General features: G+C 36.0%; 1 protein-coding gene across 1 annotated transcript in view; it reads right to left on the bottom strand.

Moving 5' to 3' along the window:
- The window catches only part of KMT2C (lysine methyltransferase 2C), a 162,981-nt gene that overhangs the window by 63,385 nt on the left and 76,334 nt on the right, over positions 1-23,262 (bottom strand). The window contains exons 7-15 of the mRNA XM_029282953.1: positions 13,511-13,673; positions 12,508-12,679; positions 10,557-10,671; positions 9,946-10,118; positions 9,252-9,412; positions 8,725-8,862; positions 5,720-6,426; positions 2,376-2,495; positions 1,907-2,023 (exon numbers count right to left, since the gene is read on the bottom strand). Coding sequence (XP_029138786.1) covers positions 1,907-2,023; positions 2,376-2,495; positions 5,720-6,426; positions 8,725-8,862; positions 9,252-9,412; positions 9,946-10,118; positions 10,557-10,671; positions 12,508-12,679; positions 13,511-13,673 — 1,866 coding nt within the window. The remainder of the gene's footprint in view (positions 1-1,906; positions 2,024-2,375; positions 2,496-5,719; positions 6,427-8,724; positions 8,863-9,251; positions 9,413-9,945; positions 10,119-10,556; positions 10,672-12,507; positions 12,680-13,510; positions 13,674-23,262) is intronic.

Below are 23,262 nucleotides of genomic sequence, written 5' to 3'. Positions count from 1 at the left end.
TGGTGGCGTGTTTATCTGCTCCCTTGGATGATTTTTTTGTAGATTTTGGCTTGGTATTTTGTGCAGCCCTTTCAGATCCGTCCGGATGAGGTGGCATAGAACTCATGCCAGCCAATGAAGGGGACACGACCTCCTTCCCAAGGGGCTCCATACTCTCCATCCTCTGATAGCGCAGGGGCTCTAGTGGGGTCCCCCGGTATCTAGAGGAAATTACCACCTTGGGTGCGACCAGACGCAATTCCAGAGGACGCCTGGGACCCAGGTACAGCTGCAATCACAGGCAGCGACAGACACGCTATGGGAATGCCTGGTGCCCGTGGAAAACGTGTCACAGAGAAGGACCGGTGCTCTGAGGGGTCACCGTAAGTCCCTGAATCACTGACAGTATTGATCAGTGAAAAGCAACGCACGCCCACAATTTCCAGTGAGTGCTGAAATTAGCACGCAGCACAAAAAAATGGCTGCAGTTTATCCAATTATTATGGAGACCAAGGAGCCACCAAGCTATGAAAATAGGGGCTTGCTGAAGCGGCCTAAGGGAGCTGTAAGTATAAGTCTGTGTAAGGAGGGATAGGACCCTGGTCACAAAATGGCCGCCACTCGTAAAATGGTGGCCTGTCTAGAGGGGATCAAGTGTGCCACCTAAGTTTTCATCAAGTGCCCCTTCTGGAGACAGTCTTTTCCTCAGAATCTTAATCCCCCAAATGAAGTGATCAGAAAAATACTAAATTCCTATGAATTTTGGTCCCTCGACCACAGTGCCTGGGATAACAAAAAGCTTGTCCCTGCTCCAAAATGGCGGCCGCGCCAAATAGACCAACTGTCAACTTTTTCAGTTGGGAGCACCAGAAGCCCACTATGGGCAAGGCGGCTGTGGGCCTCACCGCAATCAGCCGCTAACCGGGTGACCGGCTGCCCGCTCCGAAAATACGGCCGAAAAAACGAGCACAGTGTCAATCAGCCTGTGACTCGCTTCCCTCGGAGCGCCGCAGCCGCCAACGGAAAACCGCGCGGTTTCCGAGAGAAACGGCCTTCCTGGGGATGCAGCCGCAATCCCCGTCTTCAAAAAAACACTCGCCGAGGAAGCAATCAGCCGATCGGCTTCCTCGGACGTTCTCCTTAGAAATTGGCCTCCCCGGGGACGCAGCCGCAATCCCCATCAGAAGAGGCCAATCGTCGAGTTCAGCGAAAAGTCGAACGGCTTTTCTGGCCGCAACTGACGGTGGAGAGAGGAAACTAAGAGAGAGAGACAAACGGAGGGAGCTGACAGCTTTGAATCTTCGTCACTCCCTGCCGAAAAACGGAGCCGTTGCCTTCTAACTCTAATCGTGCAATTTGGAGTCACAAAGTGCTGAAATAATTTGGATTCCAAATTTCCAATTTAGTAGTTCTGCCCTGTGAGCTCCTGGAGGGAGGGGAGAAAGAAGGGACCCCCTTCTGCCTCCCAAGAAATCCCCCCCCACTGTAGAGCTGACAGGAGAACTGAAATTTTTTATATAAATCTCTAATGATATTGAAGATGGAGGAACCTACTAATGAATCAGACTGTACCTAAGAGCCAGAGTTGTACGTCCTCCTTGGGCAAGATCAAGTCAAGACTGGGCATAGGTCCAAGGACAGGGCGTGACAACTTTGGCTGACTTGATCTGATTGGGCAGGAATACAGTCACAACCCACGGGTGGATCCTCCATCTCCAGTGCTGGAGAAGTTGGGATACATTCAGAGATGTATCTGCCTTGAAAACAGCCCATGTTGAACTGCATACCACAGTCAAACATCAGCACAGGAAATATTTTTATGACATTTTGTATTATGTCAACAACTATTTTATGAAAAGTCAGCAATGATTTTTAGCACTCTTTGTTTGGGCTAATTAACTTAAGACGCTGTGTCATAGATTCTTACCCCTGGCGCAAGAATCGATCCAATTCCATTCTTCAATTTTGATCTCCCACGCCCACCTCTTCCAGAAAGTCCTGCGCCTCGTGGTCTCCGCTTCCCCGGAAATCCTGATCCACGACCCTATTTAAATATAGAACCACTGAATTAGTCCTTACAAATTAACAACTACCGTAATATACAGCTGATAGGCAGTAGTTCACTACATGTAACTCAAACATTGACTTTGCTTGTCAGAAGTTCACAAAAAGGTGATCATATGTCCCTAGGACACTGCAACTGTTAGAAATATATGTCAGTTGCCAAGCATTCAAATTTTGATCATCCACATGACCATGGGGATGCGGCCACGGTTTTATAAGTCATGTCACTTTTTTTTCAGTGCCACTGTAACTCTGAACAGTCAGTAAACAAATTGTGAAGGACTACCTATTCTGGTGAAAGACTGCAATAAAGTTAAGTGAAGATTAATTACCACTTTGATGCTCCAAATAGCACTTCCTGGTAGTTGTCTAGATTTAAATGTTTCTCGACCTTCTGAAATGTCGGGGGACCAGGAAGGTGGGCTTGCTGTATTATAGCTATTCCAAGTACCCTAAATATGTAAGAGGAGAAAATAAATGTATAAAGCATTTACATCTATAAATGAAGATCATGTTGCAATGAAGATAGAAATGTGGTTGAAGATAAAAATATAAAAACATTGATAGAAAAATAGAAAGCTATTGGACAATGTTGTTGTTGTTAATTGCGAAGTCGTGTCCGACCCATCGCGACCCCATGGACAATGTTCCTCCAGGCCTTCCTGTCCTCTACCATCTTCTGGAGTCCATTTAAGCTCATGCCTACTGCTTCAGTGACTCCATCCAGCCACCTTATTCTCTGTCGTCCCCTTCTTCTATTGCCCTCAATCTTTCCCAGCATTAGGCCTTTCTCCAGTGAGTCCTTCCTTCTCATTAGGTGGCCAAAGTATTTCCACTTCAAGATCTGGCCTTCTAAAGAGCAGTCGGGGTTGATCTCCTCTAGGACTGACCAGTTTGAACGCCTTGCAGTCCATTGGACAATAAAAAGATGCAATTGATCTTTTTATAACTTTGATTTTTACAAGATGTTACAGTTTGGGGATATTTTGCCAATTGTTATATGAAGATCTTTAATACTCTTAAAATCAGACTGCAAATTGGAGACAGATTAGATCATTTGAAACAAAATTATTAACCAGAAATATTAAGTACAGCAGAGAAAACAGCATTTAAAATAAAAGCTGCAATATGAACATGAAAGACAAGAGATCAGTTTAGATATCTCTGAGCAGTATGTGGTCTAAGCACTATTTTTTATAATATGTAACTAAGTTTATATATCAAATAAAATCGATAACAATGTCTATTTTCTTACATATCTTAAAAGCAATATATTTTGTTACACACCATTCATAAATAAGGATTGCATTCACATATTTTCAAAACATTCATTCAATATCGATGTTTCTTGTACTCTGTATAACTTTCATATGTAAGAATCCATCCCATAGTTTGTGAGTATGCGAGTGCTTGCATGTGTTGTCTAGGGTAGAGGTTCCCAAGCTTTTGGGCACCAGGGACCGGTTGCGTGGAGAGAGGTTTTTCCATGGACTAGAGAGTGCGTGGCTTTGTGTGCTGTCTGCATCTCGTGATGGGGCTTTGCTTGTTTGTTGCTGGCATGGCATAGCCTGGTACTGGTTGGGGACCCCTGGTCTAGGGACCTGTGTGGTTGTTGGTTCTTTTGCCCTCCTAGCCTATCTTTCTTCTCTGTTTCCCTCCAAAGCCACTCTTTTTCCTCTTTTTTAATTAATCAAAGATTAATCAAAGATTTTCCTCTTACTGTTGCTTCAACATTTCTATGATAATACTGGCCCCAAGTACCCAAACCTAGCTCCTTTTCTGGCTGTCTACCTTCTTCTTTGGCTTAGGTACAAGCACAGGGTCGATACCTGTCTCTACAATATAGCAATCTCTTCTATGTCTAAGGGAGAGCTGCCCCTTCCACCATTTCCATCACTGTTTGTTTGGTGTCGGCACTAGTGAGAGGTCTGGTTTCTGCAGCCAGGATGTTGGCTATTGCTGCAAAATCTGAGCTCTACGAGGGAAAACTCCCTTTCTTTTGCAGCGAAGGTTTGCTTTCATTTCATACAGAAAATTTAATGTGTTCCTTAAGTCTGTGCTTTATACATAGCCAACGCTATTATTCGGGCCTGATCAGGAGACAGACTCCACTCAGCCTTTAAGATTTTCAGAAAAGAGCAAGATTATTGTACCAAATAAAGCTTAGGATATTTACAACATTAAAATCTTGCTTCTTCCATTTTGGTGGTATTTCATCAGAATATAGAAGCTCATTCTAAATAATATCTTAAAAAGCGTGATATAATTTACTCATTTATTGAGTTAATTATATCACGCTTTTTAAGATATTATTTAGAATGAGCTTCTATATTCTGATGAAATACCACCAAAATGGAAGAAGCAAGATTTTAATGTTGTAAATATCCTAAGCTTTATTTGGTACAATAATCTTGCTTGATAGACAATTCAGACATGTGTCTATATTAAGATAGTATCTGGCCTGGCATGGAATAAAAAGGAATTAAACTGCAATTCATAGACACTACAATAGACATATCTTAACGTTAGAAAATAATGGAGTAGTAACTTCTTTATAAAGTATAAGTAGGAAAAAAACAGATAAGTGTAGTTGAAGCATTATGTTATAATATATTTATAGTCATTTAGTTTAATGCCTGGAGCTCACTGACAGCAAATTATAAAAATAACGAAATAAAATTTAGTAGAATGTAAAACTATGAATAAATTCACCAAATTACTAGTGAAATAATTTATCTTCACAAGCAAGGTGATGGATTTAAAGAAGCGAGTTAAATAAGGTGTATTAAATATCTTTGTGATCACAGCTCTCTACTACCTGCAAGACATAAAGGTTTGCTCTATATACTGAAACAGCCTAAACAACAACAAAAATACTGAAAAATATGCTTTCTGTTGGGAAAAAAACCCATGCAAAAAAACCAATATAAAAAGCTTTTAGCAAAACCAGTAAATAATAATTATCCCTAATATACTAAGAGAAAGCAGCATTAGAAAAAAAATGATGTGATTCATCTACTGTGTTTTCAGATCTGAATTAAAAGCAGTTTTTAATTTTGGTGATTAGACTTTTTCAAAATGCTATTAGCTTAGAGATTTTTTCCATTTATTATTATAAATATTCCTTGATAATTATTGGTACAGTAACATACTCAAATGGCACAATCCCTCTTTCAAGGATAACCAACATCAATAATATCAATTTATTTTATTTTTATTCTTAAATTTATTTGCCGCGCATCCATCCACAAGGCAAATGTGGGTGGCTTACAAAACTAAAAGCAATAAACAAAACAAAAATATATAACAATGAAATTATAAGTCATAGTAAAAAGTTTGGGAGGCATAGTCAAAATAATGATTATTATAGGTAGTCCCTGACTTACGATCACAATTGAGCCTTATTAAGTGAGTTTTGCTCTATTCTAACTTTGCTTGTTAGATCACGAAAAGTGATCACATGACTCCAAGATACAGCAACCGTCATAAATATGAATGAGTTATCAAGTTTGAATTTTGATCACATGACTGCGGGGATGCTGCAACGGTTGTAAATGTGAAAAACGGTCATAAGTCATTTTTTTTTCAGTACCACTGTAACTTCGAACAGTCACTAAACGAAGTCAAGGACTACCTGTATTAGTTTTATGCAATGAGTTTTAGCAAACATGCTTACCTGTCTTGACCTTGGTCTGCCGGGAGAAAACTTTCTTTTGGTGATAGCAGGTTTTCCCATTCCAATTTTTGGAGTGAGTGATACAAATGTGGATGGAAGAACCGCAGCAGATTCTAATGATGACATATGACATCGCAACATCTCATGGGATGCACTTGGCTCTAGCGCAGATGTTGGCAAAGAAGATACATCAATAGATTTGCTTATTTTAACAGATGATGGACATGGGGAAAATATCTCAGGTGATGATTCTGAAGATTTGCCTGCCAACTGGCAACTCTCAATTGCACAACTTTCACTTTGAGGAAGAGATGACACTTCAGGAGTGTCTCTTCCATTTGTACTTTCTAGAACGACCACTGCTTCAGACTGTTCTTCCTTAGGACTGGAGATTGGTTCTTTACTGACCAAAATTAAAGTTTCAGGTATCTTGGATATATTCTCTGGTTCCATCTGAAGAAGCTGACATTCCTCTTGGGGCACTTCCACCAACTCAGTGCTTGTCTGTGATGGTTTTGTTTCTTCAGCTTGTTTATCTGATTCTTGCTGTGTTATTTCTGGAATATTTTCTGAAGTTTCCCTCTTTTTATCAGAGAGATTGCTATCAGGTGCAGGAGTATTTTTAACAGATGTTTCCCCTTCTTCTGTATCAAAATGACTGGAAACCTGTGTCTCCAGTTCACATTTCTTTTCATCTAATGAGAGGCCTGATCAAATGAGGATATTGTATTTTAGTCTCATACAATGGTACTGCTATAGAAAGCAACATTCTTTCAAAAATACTTTCCCCCCCTTTAAATCTTGAAAGTGCAAGCAACTAAATGTCTACAGACTGTTTTTTAATTCTGAATTTTAGTTCTGTAACACTGTACGAAAAAATGGTCCCAGTTAGCATTCTGCTGCTAATTATTGATAAACCTATATTTTCACATATTTATCTAACCCAACTAGAAATTAGCTTATCGCAACTTGAAATTAAAAATGCACAATCTAGATACCACATAAGAAATATCTTTTATTTTTAGGTACCAAATATATGTCCAGTCAGTTAAACAGCCCAGAGTTTTACCATTATAAAAGGGGGGGCATTTTCTATCACCATAAAATAATTATATATATTTATATTATGTCTACACCTTACTTATAGAAGTAGTTCTTGACTTACAATCAAAGTTGAGCCCAAAATTTCTGTTGTAAACAAGACAGATGCTAAATGAGTTTTATACCATTTCATGACTTTGCCACAAGTATTAAGTAAATCACTGCAGGGGTTAAGCTAGTAACACAGTTGTTAAATTAATCTGGCTTCCCCAATGACTTTGCTTATTAGAAGGTTGCAAAAGGGGATCACATGAGCCTGGGACTCTGCAACCATCATAAATATGAGTCAGTTGTCAAGCATCTGAACTTTGATGATGTAACCATGGAGATGCTGCAACGGTCATAACTGTTAAAAACTGTCATCAGTCACTTTTTCAGTGCTGTTATAACTTCAAACAGTAACTAAATGAATGGTTGTAAGTTGAGAACTACCTGTATAAGAATATATAACTAGAATATAATATAATATATGTCTTTGAGTTATTGCTGACTTGTAGTTTTCTTGGCAGGATTTCAGAAGTGGTTTTCCATTGCCTGCTTTTTAGGACTGATTGGTCCAAATCACCCAGCTGGCTTTGTGTACAAGCTGGGATTAAAATATTAAAATATCCTGGTTTCTAACCAGTGCTTTAACCGCTACAGCAAACTGGATCTCATAATATAAATATTTTTATTCTTATTGGTCCAGAACATTTATAAAGTTAATATCAAATTTAGCAAACTAGAAATTATATTTTTAAGAATATTTCATCTATGATTAGATAAATAGACAAGTGCCTTTTGTTTAAATTGTCACACTTGTATTAAGTCTGATGGAGTTTTAAATTATCATAATTTACAAAATAATTTATATATCATGACGAACAATTAGCTGACATCCAAGGGGAGCTCTGGTAGTGCAGTGGTTAATGTGAAGTACTGCAGGCAAACTCTGCCCACAGCCAGGAGTTTGATCATGAAAAGACTCAAAATTGAGTCAGCCTTCCATTCTTTCGAGGTCGGTAAAATGAGGACCCAGATTGTCGGACGCCATATGCAAATAATGTTATACTGTAAACCGCCCAGAGAGGATTGTAAAGTGCTATGGGCCAGTTAATAATTTAGCCACTAAATGCTATTGCTATTGTTACTCAAGTGATCTTACAGAGTTTATAAGCTGAAACTCATACTTATAAAGTATTTTATTTCAGTATTAGTTTATTTATTAATTAATTAATCTACCTTGCTCAGAAACAGATCTGGGTAAGAACCTATTCGTTTATTCGGACAGTTTTAACTAAATTGTGACATTTCAGATTTGTATTACATAAACTGACATAATTTAAGAAATTCTTAAAGATCCTACTGAATTTTCTCTGTCTATAAAAATATTCTCACTTTTTAAAAGTTCTGCTTTAATTCTAATACTGAATAATTTATTTTACAAAATTATGCAATGCTATTCATTCACACATATATATCATTATTAAAAAATCAATAAAATGATAATGTAAGATACTTTTAAATTATTCAACCAACCAAAAATGAATAGTTTAGAAAACTATCATGCCCCCTAGATAATGAGTCTCTTCTACAGTGAGAACGACAAACAGAAAAAATTCAATCTGAAGAAAAGGAGACCAGAAATAAGTTACTAACTCCACTGACTAAAAGCTGTCTGTTTTTCTGTTTTGTATTTCTTTCAGTTATACATTTTATCTCTGGTCTTTGTAATAAAGAATTGTTGTTTTATTATATATTTCATCAGAAGATTGCAGGGTGAATAGCTATACAGAACAGAGTTCTATTTCTTCTATAACCTTTAGGAACTATCTATTCTAAAACCCTTATTATTGTAAGCACAAAATGCACTTTGTTACATTTTCTAAATATTTTAGAATACTGATTGCATTTTATATACATACACATATGATCTTCTGCTGTCAAAGAAAGGGCGTCCTTATCATCTGTAGAAGACTCAACCATCAATTCTTGATCAAGGCCACCTTCAGATACTAGCGGTTTCTTGTTTCCTATGTCTCCGGAACCTATGCTTTCCATTTCTATTTCATGTGCATAGATATAAAAAAGCAAAGACATTATCAAGCTTGTACATTTAATTATTTTTCTCATTAAACTCATGGGGAAAACCTTGGGTAATAAATACCATTCTACTCTGAACAGTGTTTTTATATTAGGTTTGTACATTATAAAGAGTTAGGAATGGTTCCTATTTGAGTTCAATGTCGGGAAGCAAAATGAAATACGAGATGCAGCCACATTAAAATTTGGAGGTCTTTCTGGAAAATTTTATTAAGCCATTTCAGCAATATAGACTTTAAAAATAATTGTGCTTTATTGCAGCAATAATCTGGAAAAGGAAGAAATCTGCAGACTTCAGGTGAAGAAACAACAAGAGGCGCAAAGAGATAAAAGAAGAGGTGGTCGGTACCTGTGTCAACTTCAGGCAAAAGTTGTTCAGTCTCCATCATGTCACACATTTGTGTATGTTCTTGATCTACGTCTGCATGTTTGCAAAGACTGCAGATATATTCTTTAAAATGAATATCCAATTCATTGTCAGGAGGCTTATCACATCCTATGTGTATCCATCTGCAGGGAATAATAGGTTTAGAATTCAGATTAATGTGTTAATTTCTTCCATTAATATACATTTCCAGTGGGACAAAAAGGTCTTTTCAACATTTTGGACCATTTCAAATTGGGCCTTTTAATATTTATAGTTTTACTTGGATAACCAGTGTAATGTGCCATGCTCACGAATGAAGAAAAAAAGAGTATTGTGTGCGCTTACATATAACTTCTTAACAAGAAATAAGTTCCAATATAAATTGTAACAAGCCAACCACACTTCTTAGTCAAACCTTTAGTTTATAGGATATATGATTCTACAGAAGTTGGTGAGAGAGTTTGAGAATTGAGTCTCATGGCCAATTAGCCTCAGTTCTTGTGCATATTACTATTCTGTGAGAAATTAAGCTAAATTTTCAGAAAGATCAGTAGTGGATGCAACAGGTAAGTACCAAAGAAAAGTAATATTGATATATTCTTCTTGAAATGATTTGGAAACCATTAACAACAAGTAGAGGATTAAATTAAGGAAGAATAAACAACACACTTCTCACCTTTTACACATATGACAGTGCAACCTTTCTTTTTGCAAGTTTGGATAGGGGGATTTTTCACAGAAAGGGCAAGCCAGGTTGTCTTGTTGACGATAACAATTGTCACACATAAGGCAGTTGTAATGCCATTGGCTACTGATCCGTGTGCCACATTCTGCACATACCCTGCAGTTCTGGAAGTACAAAAAATGAGCTTTTTTTAGCCACATTTTTTTATGGTATCAAAACATCAGTTAACTCAGAAACTTCAATCAACTAACAATGCAGCTTATATAGAACATTTTTAAATTGCCCCCTGGTCAGCAATTTATATCTTTTAAATGATATATTTATATTGTTAAAGTTTATTTATACAACTATTTATCTGCCACCTGCTCAAAAGATGCCTGGGCAGTTTGCAATACAATATAATGGTAGTAATAACAACCAATAATTAAAAATGTAAATAAAATTCCATTCTGTCATTTGAGCAGCAGCAATTCTCCCCCCCTCAAAAAAGGCACTGAAGAAGAACATCACTCCTAACAGCCTTCTTGAATATTACTCTTAAAATCAACTTACACTTCAATTTCACACAAACTCTAAATTTAGGAAATTGAATTTAAACTTACTTTGCATTTCCACCCATTTGTTGGTACAGAATCCATAACTGGTTGTAAACAAAAAGTATGATACCCTTTGTCACATGTATCGCATACAAGCATTTTGTTGTCTTCTCCAGACTGCCTAAGAGATAGATCCATAATTTAAGTTATATTGGATCAAAAGATAAAATTCTTTAAAGTCTGAAGTAAGACAGATGAATATAACAGCAAGAGCAGGCAAGTAGGCTAATGAAATGCTAAAGTCTCACTGAAACACAATGTTTGTGATTAATGTCACAGTATCAACCCTTTTCTAATACCATTTCATCTTTAAGTATAAGAAACAGTGCACATTCCTAAAGCATATTATATTCATGATGCATGTGTATATGTGGCCTCACAAATATTAAGGAATAAATACAGCAATTTTATGTTATCAGGTCTCCTCAGAACGTAATAATATGAAACAAGATTTAAAAAGTAATAAAATCAACAGTGGTTAAAGAAATTGTGGAGTATTATACAGATTTGCCTTGATTCTGAAACTGACATGGACACAGTGAGTAGCAAATACAATGCAAAAAGTTGGGGATGCATTTTGTTTTATATTATGTTCAGCATTTTATCTAAAACTAACACTAGGGATTTCTAACTCTATTGAAAAATATGCCCAAAAGATTATTTTCTCCATTCTTCATAGGCCACAGACCACATCTAGGGAAGATTGTTTTAGAAGAGAAATCATCACAGGCAAGCAAAAATGGTGGAAGAATCAAAATTTCTAGGAGCAAACTTATTTAGGTTATGTAGTAAAGCAAATACAGTAAAGCAAGTGTCATTTTGTTGACAATGTCATATCCACAACAACCTATCTTCTAATGAACCCAACAGAAAAAAATTTCATAGGTTTTACTTCATCTTTTCATAACACTACAGGCAATCCTCGCTTACCAACTGCCTTATTTAATAATGGTTTGATGTTACAAGGGCATAAAAAAATATGACCCTCACAACTTCCCATGTTCACAAATGATTAGCATTTGTGTGCTTTCTAATTGATTAGCAGTAATCAGAGTTCATGGAGAACATGGAAGTAAAATTGTAAGTCATGATCGTGTGGTATTCCACTTAATGATATAGTGATTCACTTAATGACAAAGCAGAAGTGAAGTCATGAGGCTATCATGATCACAATTTTCCACTTAGTGACTGCAGGACTGAGTTGAAGAGTTTCTAGTCCCAGCTGTGGTCACTAAGAAGGACTACTTACACCAGGGGTGTCAAACTCAATTTCATTGAGGGCTGCATCAGCACTGCGGTTGCCCTCGGGGGGGCTGGGGGGGCCTACTAGGTGAGTGTGGATGGAATGGGTGTGGCCTATTGGGTGGGCATGGCCAGCTCTACATCGTTCGCGTCAAGGGTGACTGTGGGGGCCTGAGCAGGAGTGGGACAGATCTGAGGGTCTCTGGCAGAAGGGTGTGGGAATGGGGCAAGTGCCAAGACATGGTCCCCTGGAGGAGCCTCACTGCCTGCTGAAACCCCTCCACCGGAGCCCATCAAGCCGGATATGTGAAGTAGGTGAGGGCCATTTGCTGGCCACTTCCAGGCGATGGTGCATTTCTTCATTCCTCACAAAGGGTGACACCTCCCCAGCATGCACCCAGGGGGCAGGGCTGATATGGCAGGGGCTGGTTCCTCGCTGGTTCCAGGCGGCCTTGTGGAGCTAAGACTGAATGCGTTTCAGCATAGATGGCCACCACAAAATTGTATATTGGCTCCTGGCCGGCCGGCCTGGGCCAGGGCCAAGGCAATGGGGGCCGTTCCCTCACTGTTTCCAGGATGGCTTCGCAGGCCACATGAAACCACTTCGCGGGTTGCATCTGGCCCCCAGGTCTTGTGTTTGACATGTCTGACTTATACACAATAATTTAAAATGAGGTACCAGTGCTTTAGCACTTTATATTCCAGTTTTGCTTACTTGCAATTCTGACACACTTTACAATCAGGGCACTGCCAACCTGCCCGTTTGATAGGGGTCACTTGTATATCCAGGCACATTCCATGATAATGCTGGCCACAGGTTGTACAAAAAAGTTGATCTAACAGGTCTCCAGGGCTGTCGCACACTGCACAGTTAGCTTCTTCCTTGGCTACAAATTAATAGAAGAATTCTGTGTTATTTTATAGGGGAAATAACCTTCAAAAGATGAAACAGCTAGATATTTTTTTAATTCTATAAATTTTATTCAGATGTTAAATAAGGGTTATGGACGCAATATTATGAAAAAATGGACCCAGAAAATAAAACATTTAATGTCCATATAAGTCTGTTATTATATACAGATTAGTCTTTAAAATTAAAACAGGTGCTAGTGAGATTATTGCCATTACTAAAAAAGAAGAGTGCAGCAGGAACAGCAATTTATATTTCAAAAAAGATGTTGCAAGATGAGAGAGCAGACCAAATTGATTTTAAATTAGCTGATAATAAAGCAATCTGACTTCTGTCGTTTCTCAACATTTAATTTGAACTGCTACTATATAGTAGAGAAGAAAAATTAATCTTGCGCCATTTCCTTGCCTACAGTCCTTCATATTGGGCAGATCTAAATACTCCAATTCCTTTTATTTTTTTATTTATTCCTTCGATTTATATAGATGCCCATCGCGCAACCAGTTACAACATTTATTTTTTTAAAAAAAATCAATGATAGGAAAAAAACAGCCAGGGAGCCAAACCAATCTGCACAAATAATATCCAATCAAATCCATAGAGATTTGAAATAACTAAACAAACATCTGATTGGGAAGTTCTTTTATAATAAGGTTACTTCAGTGGTGGGATTCAGCCAGTTCGCACCACTTCGGCAGAACCGGTAGCTAATTTTTTGTTGCCCAGGCCCATAATGGACTTCCGGAAGTGGCATCCACACAGAGAACCGGTTGTTCACATATTTGAATCCCACCACAGGGTTACTTACATCTTCGTGGAGCCTGGTCAATATGATCTGGACAAAGAAGGGAAAGGTTATTAAAGTCCTGAAATGCGCCTGCTCCAGCAGCACACGGGTAATGATATATGTGGGTGCATTCCTCTTCACAGCATTTGATAGTGGCTCCAAGGTGCTTGCAGTACGCACATCGCTGAAACACAAAACACAGGGCCATTTCAGCACTGCTTCTCAGAATTTTAATACTTTGCTTTCTCCCCTAAATTATTTCCTTCTTTGAAATGACTGAAGACATAGAAATTTGTCTCAGATCTGTCTAAACTTTATAGCTGGCTACCAGAATTTGGACTGCCTATTTTCAAATTCACTACTTATTATAGCAACTGGAATACACACTTTGTTCATATCATAAATTAGCTACCTAACAGGTACAACAATAAACAAGTAAATGCCATATTATAAAAATGCAATTATTTCAGTAAATGGATTAAACTCAACCTGTACACTAAATAAATAGAATATTCTTTTCCCCTTTTAATATCCTTCCTGTACCTTCAAATGTTTTCTATTTTGAAATTAAAATGTATGTTTTTCTCCCACTTAGAAACAACAAATGCTGATCCATCAATTAAGCCTTTGCAACACACTATTATTATTAAACTTACAGCTCATTTCATTAATTAAATTTATTCTTACTGCCTTAGATCTAATCACAGAGTAGAATTTCTATGTATGTAGTCATATAATCATGTAAAAGAAAATTTTTGTTGTGCCCTGACTAGTGCCAGGAAATTCTCTGTTGAGAGAATAATTTGATATTTTCCATTATGCTTTTTAAGTCATATGACAAGCCTTATACTTTGACTCTTAACAAAGAAAAATTTTAAAAATACATGAATAAAATGGGACTTCACTCATCTTAAAATTGCCAAGGTTGGAACCACTAACGTCAAGCCATAGAGTACATTGGTATTTCAAAGCAAAGCATGGTGGTGCAGTGGTTAAAGTGCAGAATTGAAGGCAAATTCTGTCCACAGCCTGGAGTTTGATCCCAACGGGTCTTAAGGTTGACTCAGATTTCCATCCTTCCAAAGTCGGTAAAATGAAGACCCAGATTGTTGAGGGCAATATGCAAATAATGCTTCTATGTTGTAAACTGTGCCCAGAGAGTGCTATAATGCCTTATGGGGCAGTATATAAGCCTAAATGCTATTGCTATGCTATTGAAACTAGGTAATGACATCAGAACTAATGATGTAGGATAGATAAGAAATGGGGAGCTTGGGTTCAATTCCTCCTCTCACTACGGAAGGCCATTGGCTGACTTTGGACCGATTAATCTCTTTTAGCCCCCCGGCCAAATTCCAGTTCCCCTCAGTCATGGAAGTTCCCTGGGGGAGTTTGGGGCAGTCCCTCTTAGCTCAAGAGCAAGGAAGTGTAGTGGTTAAGGGGCTGGGTAAAGAATAGGAAGACTCATGTTCAGGTTCACCTCACAGCTTCAATTGTTTACCGAGTGAGTTAAATATTAACTGAGTTAAATATTCATTCTCCTGCCCCATCTTTCTTGGAAGCATTTGATTAGCCGTGGTTGATTCTCTATTAGTCTGATCTGATCTACTAGAGTTCCTCCTCTTATAGTGCAAATATTTCAACACAAGTTTCAGTGCATTCTTATCAAATGATGAGCAAGCCTAATATTAAGAAGATAAAATCCTGACACAGTATGATTAAGGAAATCACAACAAATATGATAGAAAAATTAGGAGATTGGTGCTATTTTGACTTGTATTTTTCTTGCGTGTCAACCTTACCATTTTTCTGAGTTATTCATGATCCGGAATTTCAATCACTCCAATTACTCCAAACAAAAACAAAGTGGAGAGTGGAGTAAAAAGCAGAGGCGCTCACCCCTCTCTTTCTCCCCAAGCCTCAACCTTCATTCCCATCTAGCTATAAAGGAAGAGGTTGCTAGGAGATAACAGACTCCTTTCAGTAGACAAAACTCACTTATTTCCGAGAGTGGAAAGTCATATTGAGCAGAGCAGCATGATTATGTTTTAATTACTAAACGTGCTTCTGACATTGTAGCCACACATTCTGATTTAAGCTCTCTATGTGGAACAGTCTAACTAGGGAAAATTTTCTTTGTCCTTCCATGATAACTTTCTTTCCTCGCTACTGAATTGTTCATTTGTGTGGCTTTACCAATTTTCTCAGAACTTTAACATTCTACCTTTAAATAAGATTCCCCAGATGAATCATAAACTTTTATTGCTAAGCTATTTATACAGAACTAATTTTGTAGAAAATTAATAGTTGATGAAAAAGCAGTAGCTTAATTTCTACACCAACAAAAGCTGTATTTAATATAACCTGTTGTTTCCTTTTGGATTGCTCAATTTGACTACATTGGTTGAATAATTTTTACATTTTTCACAGTATTATTATTATTATTATTATTATTATTATTATTATTATTATTATTATTATTATTATTATTATAATAATAATAATAATAATTTATACCCCGCCCTTCGCCTTGCGGACTCAGGGCGGCTGACAGCCTGATAAAAACAACTACAAAAATACCCCAAAAACTATCATTAAAACAAAGTTAAGATGAAATATTAGATGAAGTATATTATTTCACAAGCATTTACTAAATGAGTTCAGAAGAAAAAATGTTTCCTTCCTTTCTCCATAACCACTTTCCACTATCTTTTAGCTCTACTGATTTCCTTTATTTGGCTATATAAAAATTTAAATATTTCAATTGGTCTCTGTGATTTGAACAATCAATAAAACTACCCTTACGGAACTATTTGGCAAAATGTTTTACAAAAATCCTGCAGAACATTATGTGAAGTTGTAATAATTAAATAAATTAAGTATTATTATAGTTTGCCTTATATTATCCTTAACCCAGAAAAAAGCAAACTATAACAATGTTTACCATCTGTTTCTTAATTTTGCATTCAATTAATTTTACATTCCAAACTAATAGTTGTTTCTCTTGTAATACAGATTGTTCAATGGTAGTAATCATAGATGATCAATTTTAAGTGGTTTATATATAGAATGCTGCTCAGTTATGTTGCTAAATCTACCAAATGGTTGTTCTTTTCCAAGAATCTTACCCTTTAACAGGGACAAATTCATACTTTTTGTTATTTATCATTTTTGCTACCAATACCAGGTGATATCAACTAATGGTTCAAAAGAAATTTTGAGATTTCTTTAAGGCACTTTAATATAAATGCTCCTCCAATAAACTTTCAGTGTATTAAGTACATTTAATACATTATGATGTGTAATTTGCTTTGCTTCTATATATTTCAATTTTTGAAGTGAAAAAGAATAAACTACATTAAGAATATTCCATCCATCAACTATTCTGGGCACATCTGGTTTTTAAATTTTAAAAAGACTATATGTAGTCTTCATTTAATGAATGGTCATTTACCAATTATTCAAAGTTACAACAGACCCAAAAGAAAGTACTTATGACTAATGATTTGAAGTTCTGACATCTACTCCCCCTATTCCATGGTCATGTTTTGGCACTTTGATGCTCAGCAACTGGTCTGCATTTACGGCCATATGCAGCACTCTGTCATCATGTGAACATGATTTTTTAAATGTTTTGCCAGAAACCAATGTTTAATGGGCAAAAAACACCCATTGCAAACAATGGGTTCATTTCACAACCACGATGTTCATTTAAACAACTGCAGCATTCACTTTTTAACCACCCCATTCACTTAAGGCTACTGCTGCTGCAAAAAAAAATGTCATACAATTAGGTTTTTCATGTATTGACCCATTTAACAACCCCCATGACTTGTGGGCTTAATTGGAGTCATAAGTTGAAAAGTTTTTATAAAAACATTTTCTGTTATATGCACTTTCTGTTATATGCACATCATTAAACAGTATATTGTACTATGTAAGTGTAAAATTGTAAACAGCAGAAGATTCAGAGGGGGGGTAGGTAGATGGGTAGGTAGGTCTTGGTTAATAGAAGTTTTTAGGCATCTAATTTATAATGTGGATAGCTGTCAAAATGAAAATAAGGATGAAGCAAAGCCTCAGCACAGAACAATAACATGGGCATAATCAAATGAAAATAGACAATCTAAAAGCATTTTTAAGTTTTAATGTTCATCTATATAAATAAAAATATAAATGTTCGTTTGTTCAAAATCTTAAATCTCCGAAAGTTCTTCACCGATTGCTTTGAATTTTTGACACAACATTGCATTCGAATACGCGTGTGTTTTCATATACCTATATTATATAGATGTCACACCTGTGACAGGTAAAAACATGCTTTTTTGAAAAACAGCACCATCTGTTGGACGTAAAAGCAACACACGCTTTTACCAGACTGAGCCACAGCAACACGTGGCCGGGTACAGCTAGTAATATATATTTTTCATTGAGCTTTGGAACAAAAAGATAAGCAGCACAATTCTTTCAACATGATGACATACAATATTAGACCATACAACTGTATTAACAAACCAGTGGACAAATTGGGGATATTTAGTACAATGGAACAGATCAACAATCTAAAGTGTTTTATTATTGTAACAAGGCTAACTGTGGCAAAATCAAGCCCAAATAGGAACATTTGCAGCAAGGAAGCAAACTGTACTGGGGAATAGATTCTACTTAAAAATTTGTCTATTGAACTGGAAGGAAAAAAATAACCAGACTGAAGCTCCACATTCAAAACAAACAAAACAACTTGGAGTGGGGTGAGGCAAGGGATGGAAATCAATCGGAAAATCCTTGTTCTGCCATTTTCAGTATTAAGAAAATGAAGTACAATGTTTCTTTACTCAATGACAGATAAACTCTGAAATTTGATGCATGGAGATGTGATGATGGCCACCAACTGAAATGATTTTAAAAGAGAACTACTGTAGAAGATTCACAGAGGACTGGGATATCCAACAAGTGTCTTCTTATGTTCTTATAAATTCAGTTCATTTTATCAAATGCTAATTTTTTATTTAAAAAATCTAGGCTTCATGATGCCAATAGCATGAGAGATGAAAGATGAATCATAAAAACTAAAGGAATAAAACATATAGTAATAAAGCAAAAGCAGAATACATAACACCTGTCATACTTGTGTTATGATTCTTAATTCTCAAAATTAAAACTAGAAAAAATTTAATGCTTAAGAAAAGAATGGTGTTTTCCTGGGACTAAAAAGATACAAATGTTCATGTCAGGAAATCTTTTTTGCAGAAGATATTCTATACGCAGGAGATAATTTACTGAATTTTGTGGGACATCTGGGCAAAGACCTTCAAGAAAACATAGATCTCTTGAGGAAATACGTAAAGAAGTGAGTCCTGTTGTGTAAATCTTGAATATCAAATGGAGGGATCTTTGACACTATAACTCAATTTAAAAACCAAGAAAAAGAAGTATTAGTTGATAATTCATTGTTAAATAGCTGTTTTTCCTAGATTTTGAAACTAGGACAGAAACTTTCAACACTGCGATGAAATAAATCCCATCTAAAAGGTATTTGATAAAGTATTCAAGTTAAAGCACCCATGGTTATTTCCATGGCAAATACTGAGAGAAGCACAACGGTTTGCCGCTTAAGGCTATGTTCCTTAATTATTTTAGACATAGAATACCGGATTCCATATACAATACCTATAACAGTAGCCGGCAATTTAATCCTAGAGCCTATGATGAAAAGAGAAAGCATTATTACATCTCTGAATTGTCCAATTAAAAACATGAACAAAGTATATTGAATTACCACGCAGAATTCAAGAAGTTTGACATTTTTGTAGCAGATAAAATAAATGAGCTGCCAATGTTAATTGCAGATCCAAATAAAATAAAAAAGTGGGATTTTGACCACCTTATGCTGAAATACAGAACCTGGCTTCCATCTCAATTTCATCTGCCTCTCAAGCATTTTGTTCTTTTTGCTTTTCATGTAATAACTCTCAGACTTCATTATTATTATATTATATTATTATAAATATCAAACAGAAAAGAACAGTGATATTTTTAAGAATAGAAGAAATAATTTTTTCTTTGATGAAAGTGTCTTTGAAAATAATAAATGTAATTAGACTAACAGACCAGACTCTGTGGGAAGGTGGACTGTTTTATATATAAAGACAATAATTGTGGATTTTACAAAACAAGAGGCTGCAATAATATGGGTTAGACAATCTGATTGTGACCAAAGAGAGCCAAATTGGGACTAAAAGAAGCCTGCCTTTTATGCTCACATAGTAACTGACATATTTTCACATTCTCACCATGGCAACCACAAGAAAAATTGCCAAACTGAGAGAAGGACACAGGGGGTTCACTAGAATAACTTATGGATAAGGGTATTTTATCAGATTTATTGCAGAAAATGTTTGAACAATTTGGTAAAAAGATGATTGCAACAGCTAAGAAGTGGAAGAAGTATTTGCAGAGATAAAAATATGTATCAAAAAGTAGTTAAGAAAGTTTGGAGGATCTGTAGAACAAAGGGCTGCAGACGTACAACAAATTACAAAGTTTTGGAAAGTAAAACAGAAATTATAAATAGGGAGATATAGAAGGATTTGAACAATTTGGTATTATTGGAACTTGGAAGAAAAGAATTTTAAGATTTAGAGAAATTCCACAAGAACATGGAGAAGACATTAAAGAAAAGATGGTTAAGTCTCTGCCTGGATTTTTCGAATTGGGAGGAAGATTATATTAAGACAGATTGATACACCTATAGAATCAATGGAGGTTTTGCAAAATTAAGGAACATTCCAGTGGATGTCTTTGTATACTTAGTCACAAGACAAGTAATCAGATGAAGGAAATGATCAGGCTGAGCCTGAGGTAGGAGTCATCAATCTCAAGTCTCTTTGTGCCCACAAGAGATCTAGGTCCAGCGCACCTTGAATTCCATTGACTCTTATCTACCATCTATTTGCTTTGGTAGTTCAGATTCTTATAAAGACATGAGCTTACAATAAATCTTTATATTCATTTGAACTTCATGGACTTCCCAATTTTCCTGTGTTTGGCATCAAGTTCTATAACAGCATTTTAATACTATCTCAGGGGTTGCCACAAAGAAGAGGGAGTCAAGCTATTCTCCAAAACACCTGAGGGCAGGATAGGAAGCAATGGATGGAAACTAATCAAGGAGAGAAGCAACCTAGAACTAAGGAGAAATTCCCTGACAGTGAGAACAATTAATCAGGGGAACAACCTGCTTCCAGAAGCTGTGAATACTCCAACACTGGAAGTTTTTAAGAAGAGCCTGGACAACCATTTGTCTGTAATGGTATAGGGTTTCCTGCCTGAGCAGCGGATTGGACTAGAAAACCTCCAAGGTCCCTTCCAACCTCTACTCTACTCTACTCTACTCTACTCTACTCTACTCTACTCGTACCCAAGAAAATCCCAATTACAATATTACATAAAAGAGTACTTTTTTCTGAAAAATTTAAAAGAAAGAAATTACAATAGGTGGAATAAGGGGTGATTTTTATTTTCAAATAACAGATTTAGGTTGAACTCTGTGTAGAAAGCAAGATTTTTTTTTAAAAAATAAAAAATTGGAGGAGACACAAAGAGAAGTGAATACCATGCAAGATGCAAGATCTTGAAGAAGATTCCATGATGGGAACAGAATCAGAAGTGGAAACCAACTGAAAGTTGAAATATCAAATTAGAATTTTTACATAGTGATAAGTAAATGTATAATTCAAGCGATAGATATGACAGAATAAAGTAATAACAATATTAAAAAAATAACATTACTAAGTATTTGATTGGCTATAAACCATCTATTATAATGACTGAATATTCAATAAGTATCAATTTTATGCAAGTATATATAAACCTACAAATTCATAATATAGGAAGATGTTGAGGAATTCTCTGACAAACTGCAGAAAGTGTTAGACGCAATGTCCAGAAACATAATTAGGGATAGTTAGAATGCAAAATCTAGGGGGGGGGGGGAGCAGAATCACAGGAATATATGGATTAGATGAATACAATAATTCAGGATACAAGATTAATAAGAGTTTTATGAATTCACTTCTTTCTTTACTGGCAACAGCTGTTTCAAGCAACATAACAGTATATTTATTCTTCCCATGGAGATTACTAATTGAACAATGTTGAAATTAACTAAGTTATATTCAACAATAACCATAGAACAGATGTAACAATGACAAATGAAGTCAAAGAAAAATAGAAATACTGTACAGAAACCTTTTGCAAACTGAATTTAGAATGACAAGAAACATCTTGAGAGAGAGAATATATTCAGGAACTGACTGCACTACAAAGTGAAGTATGACAGGTGCTGCTGAAGTAGGTTACAAAAGAAGCAGCAGTTTAAGATTGCTTTATGTATTAAGATTGTATAATCTAGAGACAGCAAAAATCATGTATATGTGGAAGAATGCAGGCATAAGAGAATCAGCAAATGACTGAACTACTGCACTAATTCTTCCATATTTTATTTAGGGTCATATATGAAAGAAAAACAGAGTTCTACATGAAGAAAGAAATGCCAAATGAACAGGCGGTTTTTTAAAAAATTGGAAACACCAGATCAGATATCAAAATAAAAGAAGAGGATTTACCTTTGCGTTGCTGACTATTACCTCACTACTTTACTTCACTTGGTAGTGGAGATTATATCTGAATGTTTAACACGTAAAACGCTAATGAGTATACCAGAATACTGATTATTCCATCTGAGGAACTTTTGCAAGGAATAAGAGGCTACTGAAAGAAGACATTTGGAGAAACAACTTCATTCCAAAGAGGAAAGGTGTGAAATAGGGATGCATATTGTCCTTAAATGCGTTTTACTTCTTCAGCAAATACTATTTGCTGAAAAGCAGGATTGAAAGTGATGAAGCTTTGGAGGCTGAAATATTAACAATTGAGATATGCAAACATCACTTTATTATCAGAATATTAAGGTGACTCAGAAGAGCTCATTGTAAATTAAAATGAAAAATCCTGGTTATAGTTAAATATTAAGAAGGCAGAGATAACATCAGCCAGCATGTAAGTGAACTTACAGCTGATGGTGAGGAAGTGAAGGTGGTAGGCAGTTTTGTTTTCTTAGGTTTAATAAATAAAAATGGATGATAAAGAAGAGTAATCCTAGGGAGGAAGGCAATAATAAATTTAGACAAGATCATAAAGGATAAGGATATTTCCATCACAACAAAGATAAGAATAAAGAAAGCAATACTCTAATGGTAATGTACAGCTTTTAAAGTTGGACACTGAGATAGAATAGAAAAATGATTTTGAATTATAAATTTGAAGATTGCTCTAAGTAATATATTGCAGTAAGAACCAATTAGCAATTCAACCTCAACAATACAGCAATCATATCTCCAGTGAGTAACCAAAAACTAAATATTTTAGACAGATGATAAGAATAATTGATGGACTAGAAAAATGCTCATTTTTGGTAAACTTGGGGGAAAGGAAAAACATTGCCTGGAGCAACAGGATCAAAGAGATTACTAAACAGATTTTGAAAGAGATATTAAGTATCATGAAAATTTGTTCATATAGTCACAAAAGTTGAACCCAACTCAATTTACACTTAACTAATTATAGTTGCTTCCCTACAGGTAATTAATTTATTTTAGGCAAAATTGCAAAATAGAATTTCCTAATGAATTTTGGACAGAAAATGCTGGGGAAAAGTTTATTACCATTGTCTAATCTATTCACACTTAAAACCCTGCTGTTTCTTTCACACA

This window comes from Protobothrops mucrosquamatus, unplaced genomic scaffold (genome assembly GCF_001527695.2).
Source record: "Protobothrops mucrosquamatus isolate PMUCROS unplaced genomic scaffold, P.Mucros_1.0 scaffold5, whole genome shotgun sequence".
Lineage (NCBI taxonomy): Eukaryota > Metazoa > Chordata > Lepidosauria > Squamata > Viperidae > Protobothrops > Protobothrops mucrosquamatus.
Note: the sequence above shows the minus strand (reverse complement) of the source record. Positions and strands in the feature narration are given on the sequence as shown.